Here is a 27,412-nt window from a genome sequence, read left to right as displayed (position 1 = left end):
AAGAATGGAAAAAAACAGCTGTGCTGAATTTAAAAGTTAGGGAATTAGAGTAGGCTGAAAGTTGGAAAAATAAGAATAGAACTTGAATTGTTTAGCAACATTGATATTCAAGTTCGATGATGGTAAGAACATTAAAAATTAGAGTGAATTTAGCAGCCTTGGAAGGCAATTTGCACTTCCAAATGTGCACCATGACTTTTTTCAAGAACGCGATGATTGATATCCCAAAGTAGTGGTGTTGCTCAAAATGGCAATAAGCAACTGGAGCCTAAGGGACTACATATCTACTCTTAGTGGCTGCAGGGTAGACAGGTCTGGTTGATGTCAATTGGCTACTGCACAGTTCTGTAGTTTTTTTCACTTTCTAATGAATTTGCACCATATATTTTCAGAGGGAGAGGCACTAAGAGGGATCAGTGAAGACATTAGAGAGCTGATTTTCCTTTGCTTTGATGTCTGAAAATATTTGATTTACTGGTGAAAATCAGAGGGCAAAGGGGATCTATGACACGAGGTCAAAGGAGAGGGGCTACATGTGTTAAAATGACTGCAACTCTCAAATACATGTATGTTCAGGTCAAGAGTTTTCCACCAAAATCGGGATCTGCCTAGGTAGAGTTGGAAGCAGGGAAAGCAGTCCCTGAATTCTGTTAGTTTTTTTTCTATTACTTCTGCCTCCACAGACTTGATTGCTGTTTTCCAGCTCACAGTGGAAAATATGTTCATAAGCCTCCTGTTTGGCATCCGAGTGGTTTAGCTGGTCCAATTAAACTTTGGTTCATTGGGTGATCACTTCAACAATCCACCATACCAGGCCATGACAAATGTTTTACATTGGTGATCTCAGATCAAAGTTTAATGGGAAGAGTCACTTGCAAGCGATGCTTGTGGAATTTATCAATCTCTTTGACATGATGCTGGTAGCGTGTCTATTGCATTACTGCATTATGTACCTTCAATTTCTAATGTTGAGTCACTATTCTGTTGGAGGTTAAAAGTTTGAGGAACAGATTTTCCTCACTCTGTTAGTGCTTGCTGGCACAATCATTGGTGATAAATTCTTTATACTTTGTACGATATGGGCGTTGGTAGCAAGACCAGCATTTGTTTCCCTAATTGCCCTTGACCTGAATGGCTTGCTAAGCCATTTCAGAGGGCAGTTAAGGGTCAACCACATTGCTGTGGGTCTAGAGTGAGATGTAGGCCTGACCAGGCAAGGAGATTAATGCAAACTGGAGGAACAGCACCTCATCTTCCGACTAGGCACTTTACAGCCTTCCAGACTGAATATTGAATTCAACAACTTTAGATCTTGAACTCCCTCCTCCATCCCCACCCCCTTTCCGTTTCTTCCCCCTCACTTTTGTTTTTTCCAATAATTTATATAGATTTTTCTTTTCCCACCTATTTCCATTATTTTTAAATTTATACCTTTTATGCCCTGTTAGTCTTATTTCACCCCACCCCCACTAGAGCTGTACCTTGTGTATCCTGCCATCCATTCTTAATTAGCACATTCTCTTAGATAATATCACCACCTTCAACGCCTCTTTGTTCTTTTGTCTGTGACATCTTTTGATTATCTGCTCCTATCACTGCTTGCTTGTCCCTACAACCATCCCCCCCCCCCACCCCCCTCTCTCCCCCTACCTTAAACCAGCTTATATTTCACCCCTCTCCTAATTTTACTCAGTTCTGTTGGAGGGTCATGAGGACTCAAAACGTCAACTTTATTCTTCTCTGCCGATGCTGCCAGACCTGCTGAGTTTTTCCAGGTAATTCTGTTTTTGTTTTTGTTAAGGAGATTAATGAACCAGATGAGTTTTTATAACAATCAGTGTTAGTTGTCATGGTCTTATATTCCAGATTTTTATTAATTGAATTTAAGTTCCACCAGTTGGCATGGTGGGATTTGAACCCATGTCCCCAGTGCATAAGTCCAGTGGCATTGCCACCACACTACCATGTCCCCTAATCTAATGGCATCAGAGATATGTGCAATAGCCCCTTTTTAAAATTATACTAAGAAGAATCAAGCTCTTTATCTTCTGAACCCCAGCATTTTCTATTGGGAATAGGACGATTGGACATAATAATTAATATGCCTAACTTATTTCCCAGAAAGTGTAACAAAGTTTCGCTCTACCTTCCTGAAGGGTGGATCTGGACTGAGTGGCTCAGGGGTACACCCGAACATTGGGAAAAAATATTTTAACATTTTTCTGAAAAACACCTTTATATTTCTCATGTTGCTGAATCAATTAAATTCGAGCAATTTTGTTTATTAGATATTTGATGCATGTTTAGAGCATAAAACTATAATAAACAAAGTTTGGAAACTGTACCAAGTGAATAAGTCAATGTTAATGTCTCAAAATCAACAGTTCCTTCTTTTTCTGTCACTTTCTTCACAGCTGTTGCACATCAGTTCCAGTAACCAACTGCAGTTATGTCAGAGACCATCAACTTTCTTCTGGTCCCATAATATGGAAAAAGTGTCATTTCCTGAAATAGCCTCTTTTACACTTACCCCAACAAGTCCTTCTGGCTCCAGCTTAACAGAGAGTGTACTAACACCACCTTCACCCAAAAACACCCTTCAACGAGCAATGAATGGATTTAGTATTCCACGGCCTCGCGTAATTTTAACATGCATGTTTTCTCTTAGTTAAAATAAGCAATGTAGTAGAATTGTTATGCATGCTACTTGAAGTCAATCATAATGTGGAGAAGCTTACTGACTTATTTTATACAGTTTCCTAATTGCTTGACAGTTTTGAGTATGTGCATGTCGTATGGTTTATATTTTGAGAGGATTACTAACTGATAATGTAATTTAAATATGTGGGCTTGCAAATACACAATTGAATAATTCAGAGTTCTGTATACACTCCTTTTACACACCATCCATGCATGGAAGTTAAAACACCCAATTGTGCATGATGGCAAGAGGTGCTGTGCATTACACAACCTAGCCAATAGATTGCAATATCCAGCTCTGCGCAGCTCGTTGATACAAAATAAAAAATACAAGAAAATCTTTTCAATTAACCAATCAAATCATTGTCATTACAATATACTGTTTAGCGAAGTTATTTTTAAGTACAAAAGACAGTTTTATCCTTTAAAAGATACCTGTTGTCATTTTTTAATATTTTATCTGTCGCTTATCACAGTTCTTTAAAGAGGAATGGTGGTGTAATTGGTTGCAATATTGTCTTTTCATTCTGTTCAAATCCAAGACAAATTGCTGCAATGTGACAAGTCATGTTTTATTTACAGCACTCATACTCCCACACAGTCTCAAATTCTGTATAACTGACGTCAATTTGGAAGTCTCATTGAAACACGTTTTGAGTTTCAACAGCTTGGAAAATGGAAAATTACTACAATGTGTTCATGTGAACTGACTTGAGGCATATCATCGGGTTAGCATCTAGGGATTGCATTGAGTCAGCTTGATCTTTAAAGCTGTGCAGTTTTGCAATTTTAATATTTTTCACCATAACTAACTGCCAGTTGTGACTAACAACTTATGTAAGTGTTTACCAGCTATGTGAACAAACATGTAGGTATGCATCTATCTGCAAGTACATGCACACATACAAAAACTTTAGACTGTGTGCAGTTTCCTGCTATTTTTATGTATTTTATTATCTTTCTTTTAAAATTGCAATTATGATTGCCATTGGATAATAAAAAGCACCTTAGTGTAATAATTTAAACTATTTTAATCACCACAAGTAACTTTTTATATTTCCACATCAATGTGTTTCTAGTTATTAAAGTAGTTCTATTTTAGTGTCGTATTATACATAAATAAGTGTGTTTGGGCTGGTTTCACTATTATGAGGCTCTGACGATATAATAAGATGCAAAAACAAAGTATGAACCTTCATTAAAAATTAGGCCATAATTTGCTGTTACGTCATTTAACGTAATCTGGGGCAGGATTTTAAGGGTGGCGAGGTTTCCCATCTCACTGCCAAAAAAAGTCACCATAAAACTCGCCCGCACTCTGGCTGGCTGGCCTGTAACTGTTTAACCCCCGAGAAGCATTAGTTGGCTTGAGGTGGGCCTTGCACCCCTGTCTGGAGAGTAAGTCCCACGCCTGAGAGCTGCCAATCAAGTCACAGGGAGATGTGGCCACTGCTGGGACTGCATTGGAAGGGCTCTTGAAAGGGTCAGAATGGAAAGCTCAGGTAGGGGGAGGCAAGGGGGTTTGGAAGCTGGGCTGCACAGGCTGGGGGTGGAGGATAGGGGAAACCTGGTTGGGGGGGTGTGCAGACTTTGGGGTGACCTCCAAGTGAGAAAGGAGGCCCATGAAGAAGGCAACTGTCTCCCTCCCCTCCTTTCTTGCCCGAGGCCCCAGCAGGTTTACCTGCCAGGCTTCCCGCCCATTGCTGATCTCCTCCTGCCAGCTGGATGAGAAGGTTCCCTTCAGTGGCGATTAATTGGTGGGTGGATAGGCAGCAGGAAAAACACCCATGGAATTTTATGGGTTCTCCTGTCTGCGAACACACTTGCAGGGATCCATAAAATTCTGTACCTGCTGTTAGTTAGACCTACCCTTGCAAGTTTAGGTTTTGAAAAATCTTGCACAGCAAGTTGCCAAAAGTACAAGCTGATAACAGCACAGTGAGAGAAATAGTGCATCTAGGACATGAGCGACCAGGGAAAGCAACTGTGTGTCCCCTTGTCCAACCAGACTGAAGGATTATGAAATTGCTAGTACTAGAACGAAAACAGGTGTAAATTAGAATGGCTAAAGTCAATGTCAAATCTGGTACAGAAAGAGATACCAAGAAAAATAGAAAGGAAATAAATTACATTTTCAAAATATTCCAACAATTATTATTGAAGGAATGAGACTCCACACAACCTCTCTGGCATAGAAAATGATGACCCAAGTGCTTTGGGAAAAGCATATATTTTCTTTTTGTGCAATGTCCCCTTTAAGATAAAAGTGAAACTGGGAAATAGTCTGAAAGTTGTGTAATTGGTTTCTTGGTTATGACATCATTAGTTTCCAATAAATACCCATGTGAACTGAGATTGCTCTGGGGATGAAAGTTGAAGCAACAAGTAAATAGAAAGCTAATTGCAGTGGTGTCGGGTTCCAGCATGTCTTGTGGCAGCCAGTTCAGAACGCAGAATTCATGTGAGGGGAGCAAGCTGAGCTCTCTACAAATGTACTATTTGTCTGTTTGGCAGTAAGTAGTAAATACAACTCCAGGTGCTCTTGATGAGGCAATGTGTGGGACAGCTGACTGTTTGTATCAGAGAACCGAACTGTGAACCAGGTGTGTTGGTTAGTTGGTTAAAAAGGAACTCTGGCTAATTATACCATCAGGACTGTTGTGACTTGAATGAGAGAGGGTTCACAGACATGCGACTTGCCAATATTAATCATATCTGGGAACTTCGGTTAGAATATGGCTGCCCGTGAAAGTGGCTCGAGGGTCAAATCCATTGAGTGGGAAGTGAGAGATCCTACATAATGGAAGCCAAGTTGGAAAGCGTTTGAGATTGCACGTGATGCCACATATGTGTAAAAAGCAGTGTGAATGCTTGTGACTATATTTGGCGTATCTTTGTTATGTCAGCTATTTAAATTTAGATTAATGGTGAGGCAGACACCGCCAAAATGTTTTTGCAAAGCTAACAGTAGAATGCGGAACTTGGACAGCAGCCTTTGGATATTTGTGCTTAACAGCACTTCTGCTCATCCCCTGAAGTTGCTGTACCATTTATGTATAAATAACAAGAAGTGCCAGTAGCCTCACTATAATTTTGAGGGCAAATTATGGCCATTTGATCTTTAGCCTGAGGTTGTTTTGGAACTTGTAAGCTGTTCTTTTATCTGGTATATACATAGCATTTCAGTATTTGAGCAACTTCCAGTAACCTTGGTGTCATGAACTTTGCAGAATCCATCAGTGGCTTCCAGAGCCATCGTTTGTCATGTAAGAGGCTAAAAGGGCACGATATTATTATGGAAATTCTTGAGTCTTTTTCTATCATTACAGCAAGAATGACCAGGTATGCAGGAATGTTCTTGCTACTATGCTTTTGAGAAATTATAAAGACACTGTAGATCATTAATTATTTTCAGTTTTAAAGATATTTTTCACCTGCATCAGAATTTTTTGATGATAGACTTCTACATTAGCTTAGTTGGTAAAAGTGCAAAGTGGAGCTGGGCAATACAGAACAGAAAGTCTCCCAGTTCAGTTTCTCTTCTGTGAAGTCAGTAAACTTTGATGACACTTCATAATTGAGCCAGAGTTCACTGGAATATGGGGAAGAATTAGCCAGGATTCCAATTCCAGATCGTTACTTTCTGACCTTCCCAACTAGATGTTCATGTTGTAGACATTGAGTGAGGAATCAAGCTTGGCTGTGATGGCTCCTTTGGTTATTTGGCTGACTTAAATTATTTGAGGCGGTTATGGCGAATGGCCATTGTTGTTTTACGGCCTGCCTAGGCACTTGGCTGAATTACTGACTTCAGAAAGAGGAGTAAAGAGACAAAATTAGAAGAGGAATCTTTGATTCTTTTTTCCGCCCTCATCCTCCTCCTCAATCTCTTCTTCCTCCTCATCCCCCTCCTAATACCCCCCTCCTCGTCCCACTCTTCATCGCCCACTCTTCATCCCCCTCCTCATCCCTTCCTCAACCCCCTCCTCATCCACCTCCTCATCATCCTCCTCATGTCTCCTTACCCCCCTCATCCCTCCTCACCCCCTTCATCCTAATCATCCCCCTCCCTTCCCCCCATCCTCCTCCCCCATCCTTCCTCCTCCTTTTCCTCCTCCCTCCTCCTCCTTCCCCCTCCTAAATTTGGGGGCTGCCATCTCCTTTGCTTTCGTGGCCATCTGTTGCCTGAAGGCACATATCTGTAGACATGAAGTAGGCTGTGCTTTGGTGCACTTTAAATGTGGCAACTGGAGCGAGGAAGTGCTGAGGCCACGGTGCGGTGGGCAAATCCGAGCCTGCCCACTAGTGATCCAACATGTTTCCCTAGATGCATTATGAATGGGGCGGGACGTGCCAGGGAGTGGATGTTACTGCCCAAAAGCCTGTCCTTCACGCCTGCCACTGCACTTAGAGCAACTCAGGGAAAATTACGACCATAAATACCATTCACAGACTCTTCACTGTCCACCATGCTAGTCCGGAATGATTCACCCTTCACAAATCCACATCATCTTTGGAGTACCTGTTACTTCTTCAAGTGTTCAGTCACTCAATCGCTGATGTATAGATTCTGGTAGCTTCTCCACAATTGATGCTAAATTGCCAAGTCTGTTTTGTTTTTTCCTTCCCTTCTTAAATATGTAGTGACATTTGCAATTTTTCAATGAAAAGGTAGAATTCCTGAACCTAGAAATCTTTGAAAAATTATGATCAACATATCGGCAATTTCCCTATGTACATGCTTAGTACTCCGGGTGGAAATCGTTAGGTTCTGGGGTTTTGCCTTATTATTTTCTCCACCGCTGTTAATTGGAAAAATTAAATCCTTTAAGTTCCTGCACTTGACTTATTTTTAGGTTTCATTGTATCACTAGGATTTTTTCTTCTTCCTGCACTGTGAAAATGAAGTACTCATTTAGCAAGCCTGCTATTTTCTAATCATCCATTATTCTCGCACCTGCATCAACTTTCATGATGCCACAATGATTGTTTCCCATCATATCTGGAGTCTTCATATAATGGCTGCGTTTTGAACATTGTCACTCTCATGAATGACCTGAGAGTGCTGGAGATTGAATGCTTTTCATACTACTTCATGGCTGAGCCTAGGAATACAATGTATTTTTATATTAAATAAATATCTGGACTAAAAAGAAAATGCTGGCAAATCTCAGCCGATCAGGCAGCAGCAGTGGAAAGAGAAACAGAGTTAAAGGTCAAAGATCTTTCACCAAATTTCTGGTCTCCCTGGGACCTCAGTGTCACAGCTTACTTCTGAGAGTTGGGTTTGAAACCATCCTTGTTTTGTGCGATGAAAACTTCTTTCCCCCTCCCCAGTTGAGCTGTTTCAACTTGGTTTCTGGAAGTGACAGAGTCACAAAGCCAACATGGCCAGAAATTAAATATCTTTGCATCTAAATTGATAGACTCTGTTAAAAAAGGCTGCGTATTGGTCAGTGTGTACACTGGAAATATTCTTACTGCCCCTTTACATCTTAAGTTCCCTTATCTGGATCTAAATGCTGCTAAGAATGATTCAGAGCCTTTAATGTTGACAAAAATGGGAGTGTGTTCCAATTACTTAGGGGAGGGTTTATCAGCCTTGATGTGGGTGAGGTCAGAGTCATGGAGACGCAAAGATTTGCGCCAAGATCCGGCGTGCTGCTTTGCCAGCTCCAACAAGCGGCCAAACCATTTTCCAAGAGGCCGGATCAGAGGCGGCAGGGCTCCCTGCTGCAAGTATTAGGTAGCCAATTCACAGCAATCAATCAGAGGCTGACTGGAAAATTTCAGTTGACCACAGGGCCCCGAGGCATTGGGGCTAGGCCATCTGCCTGGAGACAGCATTCCAGTGGTGAACTGGGAGGGCCTGCACTCCAGACAGGCTATGACAGGTCTTGCCTGAGCTGTGATCACGCACCACTCTGTGAAGGGGTTTCCCCCTCAATATGGTGGCCTGGCAGCTGAAGATATTTTTTAATGTCAAAGTTTGAAAAGTTGGAGTGAGGGTACCGCATAATGGAGACACCCTCTATCTCTCTTTCATATCCGAACTGCAGGCAGCTGCTCCTTCAGTTCTGGAGGGCCACCTATTGACCTTCCAGCTTTGAAAGCCTGCCTGCAGTCCTTAATCTGACAGCGATTCCATCGTCAGGCCACGAATTGACCAATTCACGGAAAATCACTGCCGGATGACTGTTCGCCACACATTGCGGGCTTGAGATTAGTGGTCCGAAGCCCATAGGGAAAATCCTGCCCTCAGTCTTCCCGTGGACCTCGAGCACATAAATCATCAAACAAAAACCTCTTTTGAGCCTAATGAGTCACATGAACAGCTGAACAGACTGACTGCATTAGGCATAAAGGGTGATAAATTCAACCTTACTTTGTATAGAAGGAAGTTTTACTGATTAGATTTAGATTCGCAAATGAGAGCTTTGTGAGTTTTCCTCAGAACATTCCTGAAACACAAAATAAAAACAATTTCAAGCGGAAATTTCTGTAACTTTTAACTTTTACTCTGTACCCACACAATGCTGCATTACTCCTGTGCATTTTATTTCATCCATCAAGATGCAGAATGTTTTGATATTTTATTGGAGTTGGATTTTGGATGTAGTAGTGTCAGCAAATGCTTACATATGCACGGTTTGTCATAAAATATTGAATATTAATTACATATTTACCTGTATTAAAATCAACTGCATTGGTAGTGGTAATTATTGTAAATGTTTCTGCTAATGTTCCGCTTCACTTGAATTATAGAGAGGAATGGCACCTCAGTCTCCGAGCACAGATCTATTTGACATGGTTCCATTTTCACCAGCATCACCTCTTTTACCTACACCATCCAGTAATGGCACAGAGCTTCCCCCTTTACCTGTTAGATCTTCTGAGACCAGTGAGTTTTTTTAAAAAACTGTATTAACATATATCCCACCTTTTGTATTTTTCAATTATTTGAAATATTTATTTTCTCATCATCAGCCTGAATGTTTTTTGAATGATGTATGTTGGCAGTGAAATGTACCAGTTGTTGAATTATGATAACTGACATAAATAGCTAAGATTTTTAATGTAACAAAGTTTCTTTCTGGACTGGTTACATATACTGAATGTTTATGTAAATTATACATCTTCCATGGTTGAGTCAAATTAGGCTTCAAAAGTAATTTATTTTTGCAACTTCTTTTGCATAAAAAATTAGCATAAACATTTCTGAAGTTAATGTCAGCAGTTAGTCCAAAATATTAATTGTTTATGACAAAATAAATCAGTATGTTCCATCAACAAATGTAAAAATTGTGGTGATTATGAATTTTCCCATGTTACCAGATGACTTCATTTGGTTTTGCAAAGACTAAAATTATTCTTCATTATATTCTTTGCAGGAAGAGATATTTTTGGTGCTGAGCCATTTGACCCTTTCATCTCGGGTGGCGGAGACTTTCCACCAGACATTCAGTCCAAACTGGATGAAATGCAGGTGACTGATCCAGTCATGCGTTGAACAATTTGCTTTTTTTTTTAGCATTAAGGGCATGATTTTGCTAGTTGAAATTTGGATCTGGAAGCAAAACTATTAAGGGAACCTATTTATGTTCTCCATTTCTTAAATGTGACGAGTGCAAATACTCCAGAGTATGGAAGGTAATGAGTATATGTCAACATTTTTACGAATCCGTGAGAGCCTGCATGCAAATCAGCAATTCAGCTGTGAACTTTTTTTTCAGGAGGATCACTACAGTACGTTGAGCAGAGTAACAGAAAGAGCATATCTTCATAATAATGACAGAATGGACCTGTGACCTTTAAGGTGTAAATTTTGAGAAAATGAACACATACTCTGAATTTTTAAGACGCATGCAGGCTTACTAAAAGGAACTTACACTATCCAGTTTGTGATTGCAAAATGCATTTGTCTTCACATAGAATGTATTTTGGGTGCAGAATTGGCTAGCTCAAGTAGGTATTTTCATGGTTATGCAGTAACTGTTGGAGAGTAAAATTTAAAAGATTCCTTTCCAATCTAATTCTTTTCGATGGCCCAGAGTTTGCAGTCAGTGGCCAAGTAAGGATGCTCGCTGCTGATTTCTAGCAATCTCTCTATCACTGTACAGTGATACTCTAACTGATTCTAGCACTCGGCATTCACAACATGGAGCTGCATCAGGTTATCGGCTGTCATCAGGTAATCCAAGCTGCCAATCATATTAAAGGATTTTCATAGGCACCCAACCAGGAAACAAAACACACTAAAATAAAAGTACTTTTTAAAAATTGTACATGGCATAAATACATTTTTGGGCATACACTTGGGATGAAGGTAAAAGCTAAAATATTGAGAAAAAACATTTTTGAAGTTTAAAAAAAGGAGTTTTAAAAATGTTTTACTTAATCACTTAATAGCACTCCACAAATATAAAATTAGTTTTTCAGGTCCTGTTATTCATCAAATTTTATTAAGGAGTAAGGGATTCGCAAGAGCAATGTGAGTGTGGGAAAAAGTGGTAATTCTCACTGATTTCAATGATTGCTGACTCTAGGGAGGAAGCCACGGCTCAGCCTGTGTCAGAACCCTGGGTGAAAGACTGCAACTTAAGGGTTTCCATGCTAATCCATGCATGCCTGACATCCATCCCTAAATTGCAATCACTTTCAGTGGGCTAATGATGGGGAACACTGACAGTTGCCACTAAGCACCCCCCAAGCCCCCCAGCCGCCCCAGAAAAATAATCAAGCCATAGAGTGACATAGGACTAGCAATAAAACTCTGGTCTATTGGCTCCACAGTGATCGATATGGATAATTTCCTCCTCATTGGTCTAAACCGGTACCTATAGAATATTTATGCTGTGGAATCATACTTCTTTAAAGATAGTTACACTATAATTTCAAATATAAATACCATGTTATGTTTAACTGAGCATCCAAAACCAGGTGGATTGAGGCCGGATCAGAGAGTAAAAGTTTTCAAAATCCCAAACCCAACCTCAACCCACTGACTTCTGGGTTTAACAGAGGTGGGACAAGGAGTAGCAAAGTTTTGCTTCAATTGTAAAGAACGTTGGTTAGACCGTACCAGGAATACTCTTATAGTTTTGGTCCCCTTACCTTAGGGAGGATATTATTGCCATTGAGAGAGTGCAGCGAACGTTCACCAGACTTGTTCCTGGAAAGGCGGGACTGTTATATAAAGAGTAATCAGGGAAACTGGGCCTGTATTCTCTAAAGTTTCGAAAATGGGAGGTGATCTCACTGAAACGTACAAAATACTTAAAGGGATAGACAGGGTAGGTGTCCCCCCTGGTTGAAGAGTTTAGTACCAGGGGATACAATTTCAAAATAAGGGGAAAGTCACTTTGGATCAAGATGAGGGCAATTTTTTTTACTCAGAGAGTTGTGAATCTTTGGAATCCCCTACCTCAGAGAGCTATGGAAGCTCAATCACTCAGTATGTTAAAGCAGAGATTGACAGATTTCTAAATACCAATGATATAAAGGAATACGGGGATAGCTTGGGAAAAAAAGCATTGAAGTGGATGATCAGCCATGATCGTATTGAATTGTAGAGTAGGCTCGATGGGCTGAATGACTGACTTCTGCTCCTCTGTTCCTATGCTCAAACAACTGATCAGCTCCCAGGAGGGAGGTTGAGAATTTGAATATTTTAGTGCAGCTGCCGGGCTCTAACTTAACTTGTTTTACAGGTTTATCTGTGGTTGGCCAGATTTCCTAAGCCTTGGGAAACCAAGCAGGTGGACGGATGCAAGGGCAGCTTCAGGAAAAAAGCAGATGCCTTTACAGCACTGCTTGTGGGCCAGGAGGATTAGGGGTGCTTCTCCACCACCCCAACCCCACCCCCACCCCAACCCCCACCCCTTCCCCCTCCAGTAAAAAGACACCTGGGTCAGGGATCAGATCCACCTGGTCCTATGGCCTACTCTGGACTCCTCTCAGTTGGACTGACTTCCAGGCACGGATCCTATCAAGGCCAAAAGTTGTACCTTTAGAATTTAAACTCCACAGCATTCGGGGATCGGTTGGAAACTCTGCCCTCCTGCCTGTATAAGCCACCCCTGTTAATACTCAGGTATTTACTTTGGAAAAAAACAAGCATATAGAATTGCATCGTTGCAATTTGTGTTGCTACACTCCTCCATGATGAAGAAGTCTTTAGTATTATAAGACACAAAGGAACAAACTCTCATTCCGGAGTTGTAAACTCAACAACCAACACTTAGGGTTCTGACCCTGCACTGCATCAGGGTTGATGATGCAATGCACTTTTCAAAGTATCAGTCACTAATTAGCCAGAGGCGAGTTCAGCACCAAATTAGGGACATTAGGCACAGGCAGGAGCTAAGCACGGGCTGATCATTTAAAAGGAAAATAGCAGCCATGACACTGCTTGAAGTTGTCTTTGGAAATGGATGAGCAGGGAGTGTAGAAAGCAGAGCAGTGGTGCTTTGGGCAGCCATCCACAATGGTTCCATGTTTTTCTGATGTATCTGGCCCTGACCAAGACTCTTCTTCCATCTGGAAGAAGAGCTGTAACAAGCCAGGCCAAGCAGGCATTGCCAGGAGTGGCAACGGCTGCCAGCAGCCTCACGTTCCTCTCAGGAGTCCAAACTAAATTTTGTGCATGTAGTTTTTCCAAAGTTTTAACTTGGCATCAAAGCAAAATGTGGCTTTGAAGAACATCTGTTTATTGGTTTCAACTCATTTTATAACTTTTCAAGCTATTCCATAGCCTGAAAATATTTTACACGTGACTCTGTTGATCTGTCACTGCTCTTCCCTGGGAATAGCCTCCAGAAATCTGAACCACAAATTTTGATGAAAAGTAATTAAGTCAATCAAAAATATTACAGCTTCTTGCATTCCCAATTAAACATTGAATCTTTTGGATCTCTCTCAATGACCAACTCAGACACAAGCTGCCATTTCCCAATATTGTTTTGTATTTTAAAATCTTGAATCTTCTTGAAATTCCACTATTTTGCCACTGCAAAAAGGATGTGAAAACTCACTCGACGCAGAGGGACAATTTTCATTTTGAGTTAGAACTTGAGAATTGGTGAAAGTGTCATCCAAAATGTCAAGTTCCAGCAATACTCAATTCTATATCTAATTTAGTCTACATAATTATTCACAGCACTGCATGCAGTCTTAGGTTGATACCAGTGTTGGGAGAAGAAAATTATGTGCCAGTCTAATTTAAAGGGTCAAGACAATTAAAGGACAGTGTCAAAATAGGTACAGACAAGTTTCAGAACACAACTGCCTATGCTACTCCTGTGCACCATTGTAGTTGGAGATGTCTCATAGACATTTACAGCACATAAGGAGGCTATTCGGTCCATCGTGTCCGCTCCGGTCAACAAAGATCTGATTACACTAATCACATTTTCCAACACTTAGCCCATAACCCTGGAGGCTATGGCAACGCAAATGAACATCTAAATACTCCTTAAATGTTATGAGTGTTTCTGACTCAACCACCCTTTCGGGCAGTGAGTCCCAGACCCCCACCGCCCCCTGGGTGAAAAAGTTTCTCCTCAACTCCCCTCTTAGCCTTCTACCTCTTACCTTAAATCTATGCCCCCTGGTTATTGACCCTCCACTAATGGAAAAAGTGCCTTCCTATCCACCCTATCTATGCACCTCATAACCTTATACACCTCTATCAGGTCCCCTCTCAACCTTTGCTGCTCCAAGGAAAACAACCCCAGCCTCTCCAATCTTTCCTCATAGTTCAGACTCTCCAGCCCAGGCAGCATCCTGGTAAATCTCCTCTGCACCCTCTCCAGTGCAATCACATCCTTCCTATAATGTGGTGACCATAACTGCATGCAGTACTCCAGTTGTGGCCAAACCAGCATTGTATACAGTTCCAGCATAACCCCCCTGCTCTTGTATTCTGTGCCTTGGCTAATAAAGGCATGTATCCCTTAATCACCTTATCTAACTGCCCTGCTACCTTCAGAGACCTGTGGATATGCATGCCAAGGTCCCTCTGATCTTCAGTACTTTCCAGGGTCCTACCATTCATAGTGTAATCCCTTGCCTTGTTAGCCCTCCCCAAGTGCAATAGCTCACACTTTTCCAGGTTGAATTCCATTTGCCACTGCTCTGCCTACCTGACCAGTCCATTGATATCCTCCTGCAGTTTACGGCTATCCTCCTTACTATTTACCACCCTCCCAATTTTCATGTCACCCGCGAACTTCTTTATCATATCCCCTACATTTAAGTCCAACTCATTTATGTACACCACAAACAGCAAGGGCCTTGCAGAACCCCACTGGAAACAGACTTCCAGTCACAAAAACATCCCTCTACTATCATCCTCTGCTTCCTGCCTCTCAGCCAATTTTGGATCATTATTATTACCATTATCGTCATCGTTATCACAATAATGTCCTTATAGTAGATGCTTCTGCTGATCCAACCCTGAGGGGAGAGATCCTTTGATCATTGGGAAGTTGATGTAAGGTAATGAATTTCCCACTTGCTGTCAAACACACATCTAGATCTAGCCATGAAACAAATTGTGGTGCAAATCAGGCAAACTGATTTCTGTCTATTTTCACAGTCCGTTATACCCTGCTTTAGGGCACAAAGGGATGTGATGCACACCAAAATGAGCACTTCTGTATTGGGCTTCAGTACAGGAGCTTAACTTGCAGTTTAGTTTGGTAATTAAGTATTAGCAGAAAATATTTGCAGACTCATCCCCCATAAAATAGTACTGGCCAAACTGCAATCCGTGTCTGCTGTCATGGTTGGGAGGAAGTATTATCTAAAGCAAAGTGTAAACGTTTTTCAGTCCATGTAAGGACCTACTAAGAGAAGTTAGAATTCACTCTACTCTTGCAATGACTGGTACTTGGGCTTAATATAAACTGAATTCCTCTCAAGACCATTTGCAAATTAGCTGCTTAAATGAATTTGCATACTTATTTGTTTTGACAGCTCAGAATGATAAGTAGTTTAGCTTTATCATAGCGTGTTATGATACTTGGTCCATCATTAATTTTTGCACTACTTTATCTCTGTTTCTCTGTATATGCATATGTTAAAATTTAATTAATGAGGAAAAACGTTATATACCTCCCTGTAAGTATGATATTTCTCATTCTTTTAAAAGAAGTTCCACTTGTACACACACAACTCACACATGCTGGCCTAATTTTCATTTCTGCTTCTAGTCTGATCTGGCTTGAAGCTATATTTTTTTACCATAGTTGTCTCAATTATCTTGTCATTTGTTGCTTTCATGCTGCTGGTAAAAATCTAAAATTGTATCTTTATATGCTGCTTATGTAATAATAGTCAAAGTAATTCATGTTTTGAAAATCACTTTCAGATTAAAAGATGCTATATAAATGGGTCTTTTTTTAAGCAGCAGAGTGGTGGGGATTGCTTTAGCGCACATGATATAAATTACTTAAAGGCGCACTGTTCCTGGGTGATTTTTGCATGTTGGATGACTGAAATTCCACTTTTGTTTGCCAATGGAACATACAAAAGTTGTCTGGTTTTAAGAAGTGCACCGATGATGAGACCTGCTCTTTAAGCTGTACAGGTTTACGTTATTCTTTCAAAATTAGATATCAAAAAACCTCCTGAATGGCTAATTCTTTATTTGCAAACTAAGGTATTAGTAATATTGTATGATGAGTTATGATTGTTTTCAATTAGCTAAAAGCAAAGTTTTAATTATGTGTTATTAACATTTTAGAGCCTTGCTGAATTCTGTTGTAATAATATTTTATCCTTTTCTTATGCCTGCCTTTCTGCCTAGCAGCGTCAGCGATGGTTGGTACATTTTATTTTGAATTATTAATCATTTACATGTATACTGGATGTAATTTTTAACATGATTAATTCTACTTACATTGCTTATAATGTCTCCAACAAGAAAAATATAATTAATTCTAAAGCCCCTAGTATAGGCAAGGATAACCAAGACTCTTTGGCCTATTTCACCTCACCTTGCTGAAAAAACCCAACCTATTACAACGTCCAGCCATTTCTTAAGTGATTCCAGTGTCCTGGAAACCCGGTTGCACCTGTTAATGCTCTTCTCCGTGAAGAACTATTTCATTTTATCTCTGCTAAGTGTGCCCTTCAGTTATTTTGACATGGAATCCACAGTTATTGCAGCTTCAATGTTTTGGTGATATTGTCGTTTGCAACTTCTACAATATAATTCCCTTTTTTGGGTAGCACCCCCGTGTCTTTCTGCCAGCCCTTGTCTGCATAGAATACAATATTCCACATGCCAAATTGTATTCGGATAGGCAATAGTTAATAGTCAACAAATGATTAAGTTAGTAATTAGAGGTTAATTCGCTAAGCCAATCACTGGGTGCCTATAAAGGGGAAACCCCCTTAAATGGTTAAGTTGTTGATTTGTTTAATTGACCCTTTTTGTTGTGTTCCAAAAGAATATAAAGGGTGATTGAGTCTAATGTGAGTTGGAATAAAGCACTGTCTGAAAGAAGTAAAGACTTGGTTTCTTTCTTACCGACTAGCCATGGAGTAATACAATTAGTTCCTGCTCATTAACATGTAAGATATGAGTGTTGAATTTTTCTTCATGTTGATACCGTATTAATATTTGAAAAATCTATTTGGAAACTATTTTGATCAACGGTTAGATTGTTACTAGGCAATGTGCAAGATGTTATATACTTATACACTATTTCGAAAATAGTTTCTTCCTCTTCTTGTTTCTTTGGGCTTTCCCCTGCCATGCACCAGTTCACAGACAATCTGGTCTAATGCCAATGATGCTGTAAAATTAGCTGCCAAAAGCGCTGCAAGAATAAGCTGAATGATTCTTATTCCAGTTATTTCTCCATTCCTGATAAAGTGATGAATAAACTCCAGTGCAAAAGGCATCAAAGCTTTAACATACAAAATTAGCTATCTACGACATGTATCTTTTGAAGGGCAAACACTGAGAAGGTACCAGGTCTATAAACACTTCACCCTCCATCCCTAATATCCTGTCTTGTCAAGGACAGGATTGTGTGGCTGAACTAACATGGAACAGCTATTCACAGAAAAAAAATCAACAGCATTCTATAAGGAAAACCAAGTGCCAGATTTTCGGGACCTGAATCAGGCCCTAAAGGAGGCAAGCGGCTAGGAAAAATGGCGGTGACATTGAGCCTGCCAATGTTCTGCCTCCATTTCCAGCGTTACCAATCTTCATGAGAGTGGGGGTAGCGCAGGCCTGTGCACTTGCCCTTGCTCCTTGTCAGCCCAATTAACATCGTTAAGGGGCTTGTTAGAAGCCCGTCACTGGAAAGGTTTTGGATCTTCCTGGGGGTGTCCGTCATGCAGCAGCTGCCTGCCTCAGCCCAGCTGAAGGCAGAGGACCATGTTCAGGGTAAATCATGGAAGCCAGAAAAGTTTCAAAAGGTCAAATGTACATGTTTATCATAGATTAAAGAGCTTACCACTTTGAATTCAAAGTTGCAGTAGTTCATCACAGTTCGGAGAAAGAGTCAGCATTAAGAGCTTTGCCAGTTCAGGGAGTTACCACCCTCCAGGCATCAGATAGGCATTGGAACAATGAATAAGTTTGAACTCCACCTGAGCACCAAGAAGGGCACAGCTCGGTATGGGTGCTACACCCTCAGAAATTGAGGCCATCAGAGGTGAGGGGCAGCAGCCTGCACAGCCAGGCCAGATTGCCAGGCATCAGGTGGCCAGAGGAGGGGGACCAGGGGTTTAGTAGAGCGGGAGACACTACCCTGAGCACAGAATCTACTGACAGAAGTGAAGCTACCGGGATACTCCTGAGAACCTGTGCCGAAGGAAACTGCAGCTCTCTGGGCAGATGGTCACAGATGCCTGTGCCCTTGCCAGTGGGGACTTCTGCACACTAGTGTATCACCCAGGTGATGGATGTCCTCTTCAACAGGACTGGACAACATATCAGATTTACAGCTCATGGAGAATTGCAGGCTCGAAGGGCAGGGTGCCTGGGCTGGTAGGGCAGTGCCCTCCAATACCCTCCTGCAGGGGTCTCAGTCATTGTGGTGGTCTGCTGTACTCTCCATGACATGGCACTCCAGAGAGGTTTGGCTCTTGAGAATGTGAGGCCCTGGAAGGAGCAGCTCATTCAGGGAGGAGCAGGAGGTAAGAGAGGAGGAGCATTGGAGGCAGAGGGAAATGATTCTAAGCAGAGAGATACCCCTGCTGCATGCCATCCTCTGGGAAGAGGATGTCCCTCCTCTCCCTCATGGGTTCCATGCCCCTGGCTCCAGTGTGACATCTCGCTTCCCTGTGGTGCAGTGGCAGGGTTTAGCACAAATTCTTGTCCTCAGGGCAACCATCATCCCCAGTGACTGCTGTGCATATCTGAATGAGTTCCCAACTTCATCTGACCCACCTCCATTCCTGTCCCCACCAGCTTTAATTGCACAGGAAAGCTGTCTCCATAGCAATTAAGAGATCACCCCACGAAAACCTGAATTTCAGTCAATTCCCTGCCGGAGGCGGGTTTTCAAAACCGAAACAGATCCAGCTCCTGTTTCCTGCCTCTGTTGCAAAAATCCAGCCCTAAGTTTGTCAACATTTACCTTGACGATGGAGGGTGAATTGATTTTTCTGCTCCCAAATTGGGAAGTCTTGTCATTCGACAGAGCCTAGGAGGCTCTTGTTATTTTCTTGCTCCCAGCAATAGGTAAACCAGTCATGTCTGTGTGCATCATTGCATAGCGAACTGACAAATATTATTAATGTCCCCACTGTCCCATTGGAAATATTCATAGACAAACACATTTTAAAGTGATTGCCACCTTCACTGCCAAAGCCACCACCATGTATGCCCTTCAGATCAGCTGGAAGCCCTCTTGCAACATGTCACAGAAATTTCTCACCACTTCACTCAGGAATTGTTCATAAACCCAATGGAAACCACCCCCTAGTGTCCAAATACCAAATCTCACACAAAACAGCAGCAAATCATAATCAAAAAGTATTTTTCTAAAAGGTGTTCAAAAATCAATAGAAGCCCAGTTAATTCTTGTTGTTTCTCTGATCTTATGTTAACCTGGAGTGATTGCTCAGGATAGCACAGAAAGGAATCAAGCAGCTTGCAAACTTCAGAAATATCCAACAATGATTAGCCTCTAATTATTATTAGGACCTATTTAGATAACTGTTTCACTGATCAAAACAGCTGAACCAGGCTCAGATCCCCGACTACACAGGGGAATAGCTGGTATAAGTAACTTTTTATGCATAGTGATCTCTCATAAATGCATTTTTGTCCCTTCCTCCAATTCCAAGAAGTTAAAAGTCCTGATAAGTTGTCATTTGTTTTACACACCAGTTGTTAACAGGCTTTTACATGAATTCCTAGGTTCCTGCACATAAATGATTGATGTTACGGTTACCTTGCTATATCTATCTTTGTTCTTTGAAGCAGATATAGCCACAGCTTGATAAGTAAATCTGACAGATTGCAAAACAATCCAATCGTGGCACAAAATGATGTGGGTTATTTTTGGAGTTTTGACTGCTGTTCGTTTTTTAATGGCGTTTGCCTGTTGCTGAAAGCAAGTATCTGCTATAATTATAAACCATTTCTTTTTTTATTGTTTTCTAGGAGGGGTTCAAAATGGGACTAACTCTCGAAGGCACTGTATTCTCTCTTGATCCTCTGGACAGTAGATGTTGACATTAAGGAACTGATTATTTTCACATTTGGATCATGAACATAGAGTGCCAGTGAAGTGCCAAAAAAGCTTTTTTCTTTTCCATGTTATTTGATAATACCTCCCTTATGTGGATTTTAACTTGATTCTGCTTGCCTTCTCTTCTTGCATCTTTTTTAAAGTCTGGTGAGAAAATAGCATAGAAAGATTGCTCATGAGCAATGTTGACACAAAATTTGCATCCTGCTTGGCGTTGTTATGGAGCCATCCCTTTGTTCTTTCAATTCTAACATTTTTCCAAGAAAAATCTTTTTCAAATTAGAAACAGCACTGAATTATGAAGATCCAATTTTGAAAAAGATTTTTACTTTAAAAAAAAAGGAAAGTGCTACTTATTTTTCTTCCCATCTATATCTTCAAATGAAGGGTTCATGATGCAAACTGGATCAAGTAACATTGGAGATAATGGCCTGGATTTTCGGTGGCCATCTTGGGAACCCTTTAAAAATGGAAGTTTCAAACCATACCCCCAGCAATGTTTGTGGACTCGGGGCCCCTTCCATAAATAGACATGTTTAGCAGCACCTCCAGGAGTCGTGGACCCAGTCCCAATTGGGGAGCTAAAAAAAAAGCCGCCTGCTTCTGAAATCCTATGATTGATAGGCCATATGTTTTGAAATAGAAAACAAAAATCTTCTCTTTCAGTTTCAACAGACTCCATTGGAACTCTAATAGTTTTTGATAGCTGAGCCCATTATAAATGTTTGGCTGAGTTTCAAAAGCTGTGAATCACCTAGCTCAGCAGGAGGTTGAAAAAAATTAAATCTCTCCAGTGGTCATTCAGTTGTAAAAACAAACAAACATGTTGAATATTGCTGAAAAGAGAGACCATTTGCAAACCTTTTCAGCTGGCACTCATTAGGACAAATGTAAAAATACCAAATTTCAAACGATTGCAACAATTTATACCACTGGAGAAAAAGGTTGCTGATGGGTTGGCAGGTTAACTCTGATTCGCTGAGGCATTGCCTTGGAGAATCCAATGGGGAACTATAAGCTCCCTATACTTCCAGGTAATTCAAAAAGGACACAAGGGTTGAAAATATTCCTTTTGTTCGCAAAGAGCGGGTCCCTGCATGTGAATGCATGTCACTTCTAGCAAATGTAAATAAGCACATTAATAGCATGACTAATTATCCTAAGTTGCTTGTTAGCGTAGCTAATTGCACACTCGGGATTGTTCAGCAAGTGCTGTTCACTTACAGAATCACATCCAGCAGTAGACATTTTGTTTTAGGTTTTGCAAACATAGGCTGGTGGAGTACAGTCTGTACTCTGCCTATCACGAACGCCTGGAGGAATATGTTGTTTCTTTTCGATCAGCCAATTGTTGGGACGTATGCCTATGTACCTGGCACATGTACTTTTATGACATTGCAAGCTTATTTACAAACCTGCTGAAGGAAGCCATTGACACTTGCGCCACATCACTATATCATGGCAACCATTTTCTGAATCTGTATTCCTTTAACTAATGAACACAGCAACTCGTGCAGTCGAGTTCAGCTTTAATGACACCACGTATGCCTAGATAGATGGTGTAACCATGGGATCTCCTCTAGGTACAGTACTCACTGACATTTCCATCGGTTTCCATGAGAAACACGTTTTTGATGAAATGAGTCCTAACTTCCTGCCCTATCCGTATGTCTAATATGTAGGTGATGCGTTCACTATTTTTGAACCTGCAGCCACATGTAATGATTTCTTTACACACCTTAATGCGTTCCATCTTGCACTTCAATTCGCTTTTGAGATAGAGCAGCCCTTTCTTTGGCATGCTAGTTGAGAAATCTGTTCTTGGTCTCTCCACTATTGTCTACCCCAAGCCTAGCTCCATCAGTCAGTATATGCATTGGGGTTTATATAGCTCCATATGCTATAAGATTAACCTTATTAGCAATCTTGTAAGTGGAGCCCTAGCTATTTATTCTTCTTGAAAACTCGCTGCAAAAGTTAAGCACATCAAAGTTATCTTGCAGAACAATGGCAATCCTGATCATATCATTGTTCACTATATATCAAATAAACTCACAAATAGGCCAAAGGCCGCCACTCTCACACCTGAAAAGTGCCGGTCTATCTCAAATTATCTTGGAAAGTCAAAGTAACGCAAACATTTAAACAGGTTAAGCAAGCTGTTTCATGCTGCTATTATGCAATGGTGACATGAGTGGTATTTTCCACTAATAGGATGCTGCTGTCAGCCCAGAAAGTCATTCTGCATTCCACACAGTTGAATGACAGTGTGTGTGAACATTAGGGATGGTGTGATGCCAGGTATATAGGCCATATGACCCAGTCATTGGCTGATAGGCAGAGTACAGAATAGCTTTTGAAACTCAGGCAAGCAATCACAATAGGCTCACCTGTAAAAATAGACAATTATAGCTGCAACAATGGAGCTGAAAATGAAATAACAGATGGCTTGTGTGTTTTAAGCTACACAAGATGGCCTGTCAGGAGCAGATGGCTGTCTTTATTTTCTCTAAGTTAAATCTGAAGTCCAATTACTTTACACATTTAAAGCACTGTGCACATCCAAATCACTTCAGATCATGATATTAGAGCTCCCAAGCACTGTTTTCTTCAGATTTGAATGCACAATTACACTTATCCCAATGGGAAAGGTACTCAAATGCAACTCTACATTAATCAGCATTTTGTAAGTGTTATGGTCAACCCGCATTTGCAGGACAGAGCCCTATGATCAATCACCGCAGCAAAAACACATTTAACTTATAACATAGCATCTAATGATGGCATTTGAAGTTGTCAAAACATGTAACACTTAGCTATCAAAATGTTCCTGACTTCTCGGCACGCTTCTCCCAAGGTTCCCGAACTCTCAAACATGGCAGAATTTCAGAAGCCTTCCATAAACAGGCTGAACCCAATGAAAATACTGGGGGAGATGTGAGAAACGAACTTCCCCTAGGTCCATCAATAGTGACCCCAACATCACAGGCCACGTGTGTGAGATTGCAATCTGACCCTGACCGGAACCTCTTTCTGTCCATGGGAAGATTGCATGGGCAACTTTTCCAGGGGGAATTTCAAAATTGAAGACCTGCAGACTCAATTTTGTCAATCCCACACCCATTGCTGAAATTTTTAGGACACCTGAATGCGGGCTCAAATGTTCCAGTTCCGGTAATCTAATGAGGAAAAGAGACAATGATAATGCTTTGGAATTTGTATGACCACCAGTAAACAAACTTGTTGGGTAGGATTATCTGCCCATTATTATTCATTTTAAAATTCCTGTACTTTCCCTTTTTACTATTATGTTTACCCAGTCTTGGAAGAGTGTATTTTTACATATGTTTATTTTTCAGTAATATGCTGAAAATAGTACATATTAAGTGATTTTGATACAAGGCAAATTCTTAGTTGGTACTTTTTTGATGTTTGCCTAGGAGGATGATGTAATAACTGGATTATGTGTTGCCCAAACCTTGCTGCTAAGATAACTAAATTGTATGAAAGTTAAATTCAGATTTGATATCATTTAGACATTTTGCTATGTTAGAAATGATATATAAATGTAGTTTGTCAAACTAATTTCTTTGATCACGTCAGTATTTAAAGATCTATTATTTCTTATTAGAATATTGTACTGTAACAGTTACTGATTATTTATCTTTTACAACATTTCATTTTGTGAAACAATACAGAAAACTATAGCCCCAATTTTAACTCTAGTCAGCACTTGCATTGGTGGGCGCTGATGCAGGCGGCAAACCATCCCACCTCAGCAATGTGAGGCCTCGGAGATTTTAACTTGCAGCATCATCTACCCAAAATCAACAGGTAGTGGTAGCTCGTCAGCAGGTGGGAGCAGAATGTCAGACGACAAGAGTCAAGTCGCTAAGAGAGGCCTTCTCCCGTTGGGTTGGAAGGCTAAAGCAGCCTCACATGCTGACCTCTGGTTAAAATAGACATTGGAGCCCAATCAGCAAATTTAAAGAAGCCATTACCAGCTGATGTCCTTCTCACCTCCTCAGAAGGCTAGGTTAAAATCATAATTTTCAGAAGGAGAGTGGAACCTCAGAAGTTAGGTCCCACTAGATAAATATTAACTTATTGCCTGGTATCCAAGTTAGAATTGCCTCTTTAGAGCTGGTTTTAAATTGGATAAATATATGTAGAGATGAGGGAAGCCATTTAGCTCACCCAACTCTTTCTTCCATAAGCACCTGTGGTGTCACTATCATGGAGCTTTTGGACCCATTGCCTTATCTAGAAGACCATTTCAGGTACCAATTACTCTTTGCATGAGGAATGCATTCTAACAGCAGTCCTTTTACTAGTCAGTGCCTATCCTCCTCGTGCTGCAGTTATGGTTTACTTTGACACTGCTTTTCTATTCCAATTAATATTGTGTATGCCCATATGAGACCATCTCTTACTCAGTTCATTTGAAAATGAAAAAAGTGATGTTTTGTGTATAACTCATTCCTCTAATACAAGCGGATGAGCAGAGGATTGAACACATTTAGACTTCTCCACTCATTTGGCAGTTTGGCTTAGTCTTCTGTTTGCCGCTCTACAGTAGATGCATTGTGGTAACTGTTGCATGTAATGTCATTTGCAACTCTCTCTCAACCTCTCCTCTAATCAATTTAATGTCACTGAGCACTTTGTTCCCTTTTTTTCTTCCAATGTCTAACATCTTGCACCTGAGTTGAATTTCACTTGCCATAGTTCTACACGGTTCCAAAATTGTTTAAGTTCTTCCATAGTTACTTGACTATATCATCAGATTAGACTGGTGCCCTCGCCATATTAAGTTGTATCTACAAGATGGATTAACTTGCATTAAATTTTATGAATGCGGCTTACTTATGTAGATCTTAAATACTAAGGATCCAGTAGCAACCCCACAGGTATACCGCTCAGTACAACAAGTGAGCCTGTCATCACGTCTGTAACTAGTTGCTGTAAGTAGAAATTGCTTCCTCTGTAAGACAACTCCTTATCCGCCTCCAAATATTACCTAATACATTTAATTTTCAAACATAAAAGCAATTTAAATATTACTTTAAACAATGATTTATCATTTATTGGTTCTGAAAATAAGAAAAACTAGTGCAGACCAATTAAATATTAACAATTATTTTAACTTTATCTCAACTGTAATTTTAGTTGTTTATTATCCTCCCAGGTTACATAGATATATTTGAAGTCTATCATCTGAAGTGTAATGCTAGTCTGCTACATGAACACTATACAAGATGATTATTTTAAATCAAGAGTGTAGAATGAAGGGTAGATCATTTAAACCTGGCATAACCTTTTCAGAATTAATGTATTTCTACAAATTATAACACACAAGTTTCTGCATGCTTTGCCAGTATTTCATGTAACTATCTTTCTTGTTTGTAATATGCAGAATCTAATAAGTCTTCCTATTTCTATCTGCACCTGTATCAAATGGCATTTTTCATTTGAAGATTAGTCACATTGTGATGCATTTTAATGCTTTAAAACATACTTATCTGTAATCTGAGTATATTTGCCAATATTTGTCTTATGCAATTTATATTGTGAGGGTGGTATGATGTGCCACTGATTATGTTATCAGTGATTTTTTTTTTCAGAAATCAAACTGCACCTCTCAAGTAACTTTAAAGTCACTGGTCACAGATTTTAACAAAGTAGAGTTAATTTTACATGCATATAATTGTGTTCCCTTAAATCCATTTCCTGTTCCTAAATTTACAATGGTGATTGTCAGCATAGAAATGGTGATGGCAATATATGTTTAATTTTACATATCTGTTGAAGATGACTGCTAATGAATTAACAGAAGTTTGATTTTGTCAAATCGCTAGGGGAAAAAGTATAATTTAGATTCATAATTATATCAGTGTTATACCAGTATCTGGTACTATTGAATATACATAAAGATTGTGCTGAACCAAAAAAATGTTACAATTGCTTCATAGATGCATACTGTTGTATTCTCAGTCAGTTTGGAAGTTGGAGGTAGACCAAGCCCATAACACCGGTATATCTTTATAATGTTACTAGTTGTAAAAGTCTCCTTCAATTGCCAATAATAAACTTTTTTAAAAATGTAAATTGACTCATTCACACATCAATTTCTCTTCAGAGGTTTTACATGAAAACCATTCTTATAAATGGAAAGCTGATAAAATGCTGTTATTTTTCTAATGCTGTACAGCAGCTGCTTTGGTTTGCTATAGAGATACAATTAAAAGAGCTTCAAACATGTGATGCAATCAACCAAACAGTAACTAGACAAAACAAAAACAAAAATACCTGGAAAAACTCAGCAGGTCTGGCAGCATCTGCGGAGAGGAGCACAGTTAACGTTTCGAATCCGAAGAACCCTTCAACAGAATTAAGTAAAAATAGAAGAGAGGTGAAACATAAGCTGGTTTAAGGGCGGATGGGACAAGGAGAGCTGGATAGAGGGCCAGTGATAGGTGGAGATAACCAAAAGATGTCATAGACAAAAGGGCAAAGAGATGTTGAAGGCGGTGATATTATCTAAAGAATGTGCTAATTAAGGGTAGAAAGCAGGACAAGCAAGGTACAGATAGCCCTAGTGGGGGTGGAGTGAGGTGGGGTGAAGGAATCGAAAAAGGCTAAAAGGTAGAGATAAAACAATGGATGGAAATACATTTAAAAATAATGGAAATAGGTGGGAAAAGAAAAATCTATATAAATTATTGGAAAAAAAGGAGGGGGGGGATCGGAAAGTGGGTGGGGATGGAGGAGAGAGTTCATGATCTAAAATTGTTGAATTCAATATTCAGTCCGGAAGGCTGTAAAGTGCCTAGTCGGAAGATGAGGTGCTGTTCCTCCAGTTTGCGTTGAGCTTCACTAGAACAATGCAGCAAGCGAAGGACGGACATGTGGGCATGAGAGCAGAGTGGAGTGTTGAAATGGCAAGCGACAGGGAGGTCTGGGTAATGCTTGCGGACAGACCGCAAGCG

The 27,412-nt window shown here is 40.3% G+C and overlaps 1 protein-coding gene across 1 annotated transcript in view; it reads left to right on the top strand.

The window, feature by feature from the left end:
• LOC144686562 (PTB domain-containing engulfment adapter protein 1-like) overlaps nucleotides 1–26,531 on the top strand; it is a 421,104-nt gene extending 394,573 nt beyond the window's left edge. The window contains exons 11-13 of the mRNA XM_078551900.1: nucleotides 9,466–9,601; nucleotides 10,092–10,186; nucleotides 20,336–26,531. Coding sequence (XP_078408026.1) covers nucleotides 9,466–9,601; nucleotides 10,092–10,186; nucleotides 20,336–20,407 — 303 coding nt within the window. The 3' untranslated portion in view covers nucleotides 20,408–26,531. The remainder of the gene's footprint in view (nucleotides 1–9,465; nucleotides 9,602–10,091; nucleotides 10,187–20,335) is intronic.
• The last annotated feature ends 881 nt before the right edge of the window (nucleotides 26,532–27,412 follow it).

This window comes from Cetorhinus maximus, chromosome 11 (genome assembly GCF_964194155.1).
Source record: "Cetorhinus maximus chromosome 11, sCetMax3.hap1.1, whole genome shotgun sequence".
Lineage (NCBI taxonomy): Eukaryota > Metazoa > Chordata > Chondrichthyes > Lamniformes > Cetorhinidae > Cetorhinus > Cetorhinus maximus.
This window is presented reverse-complemented; position numbering and strand designations above follow the sequence as displayed.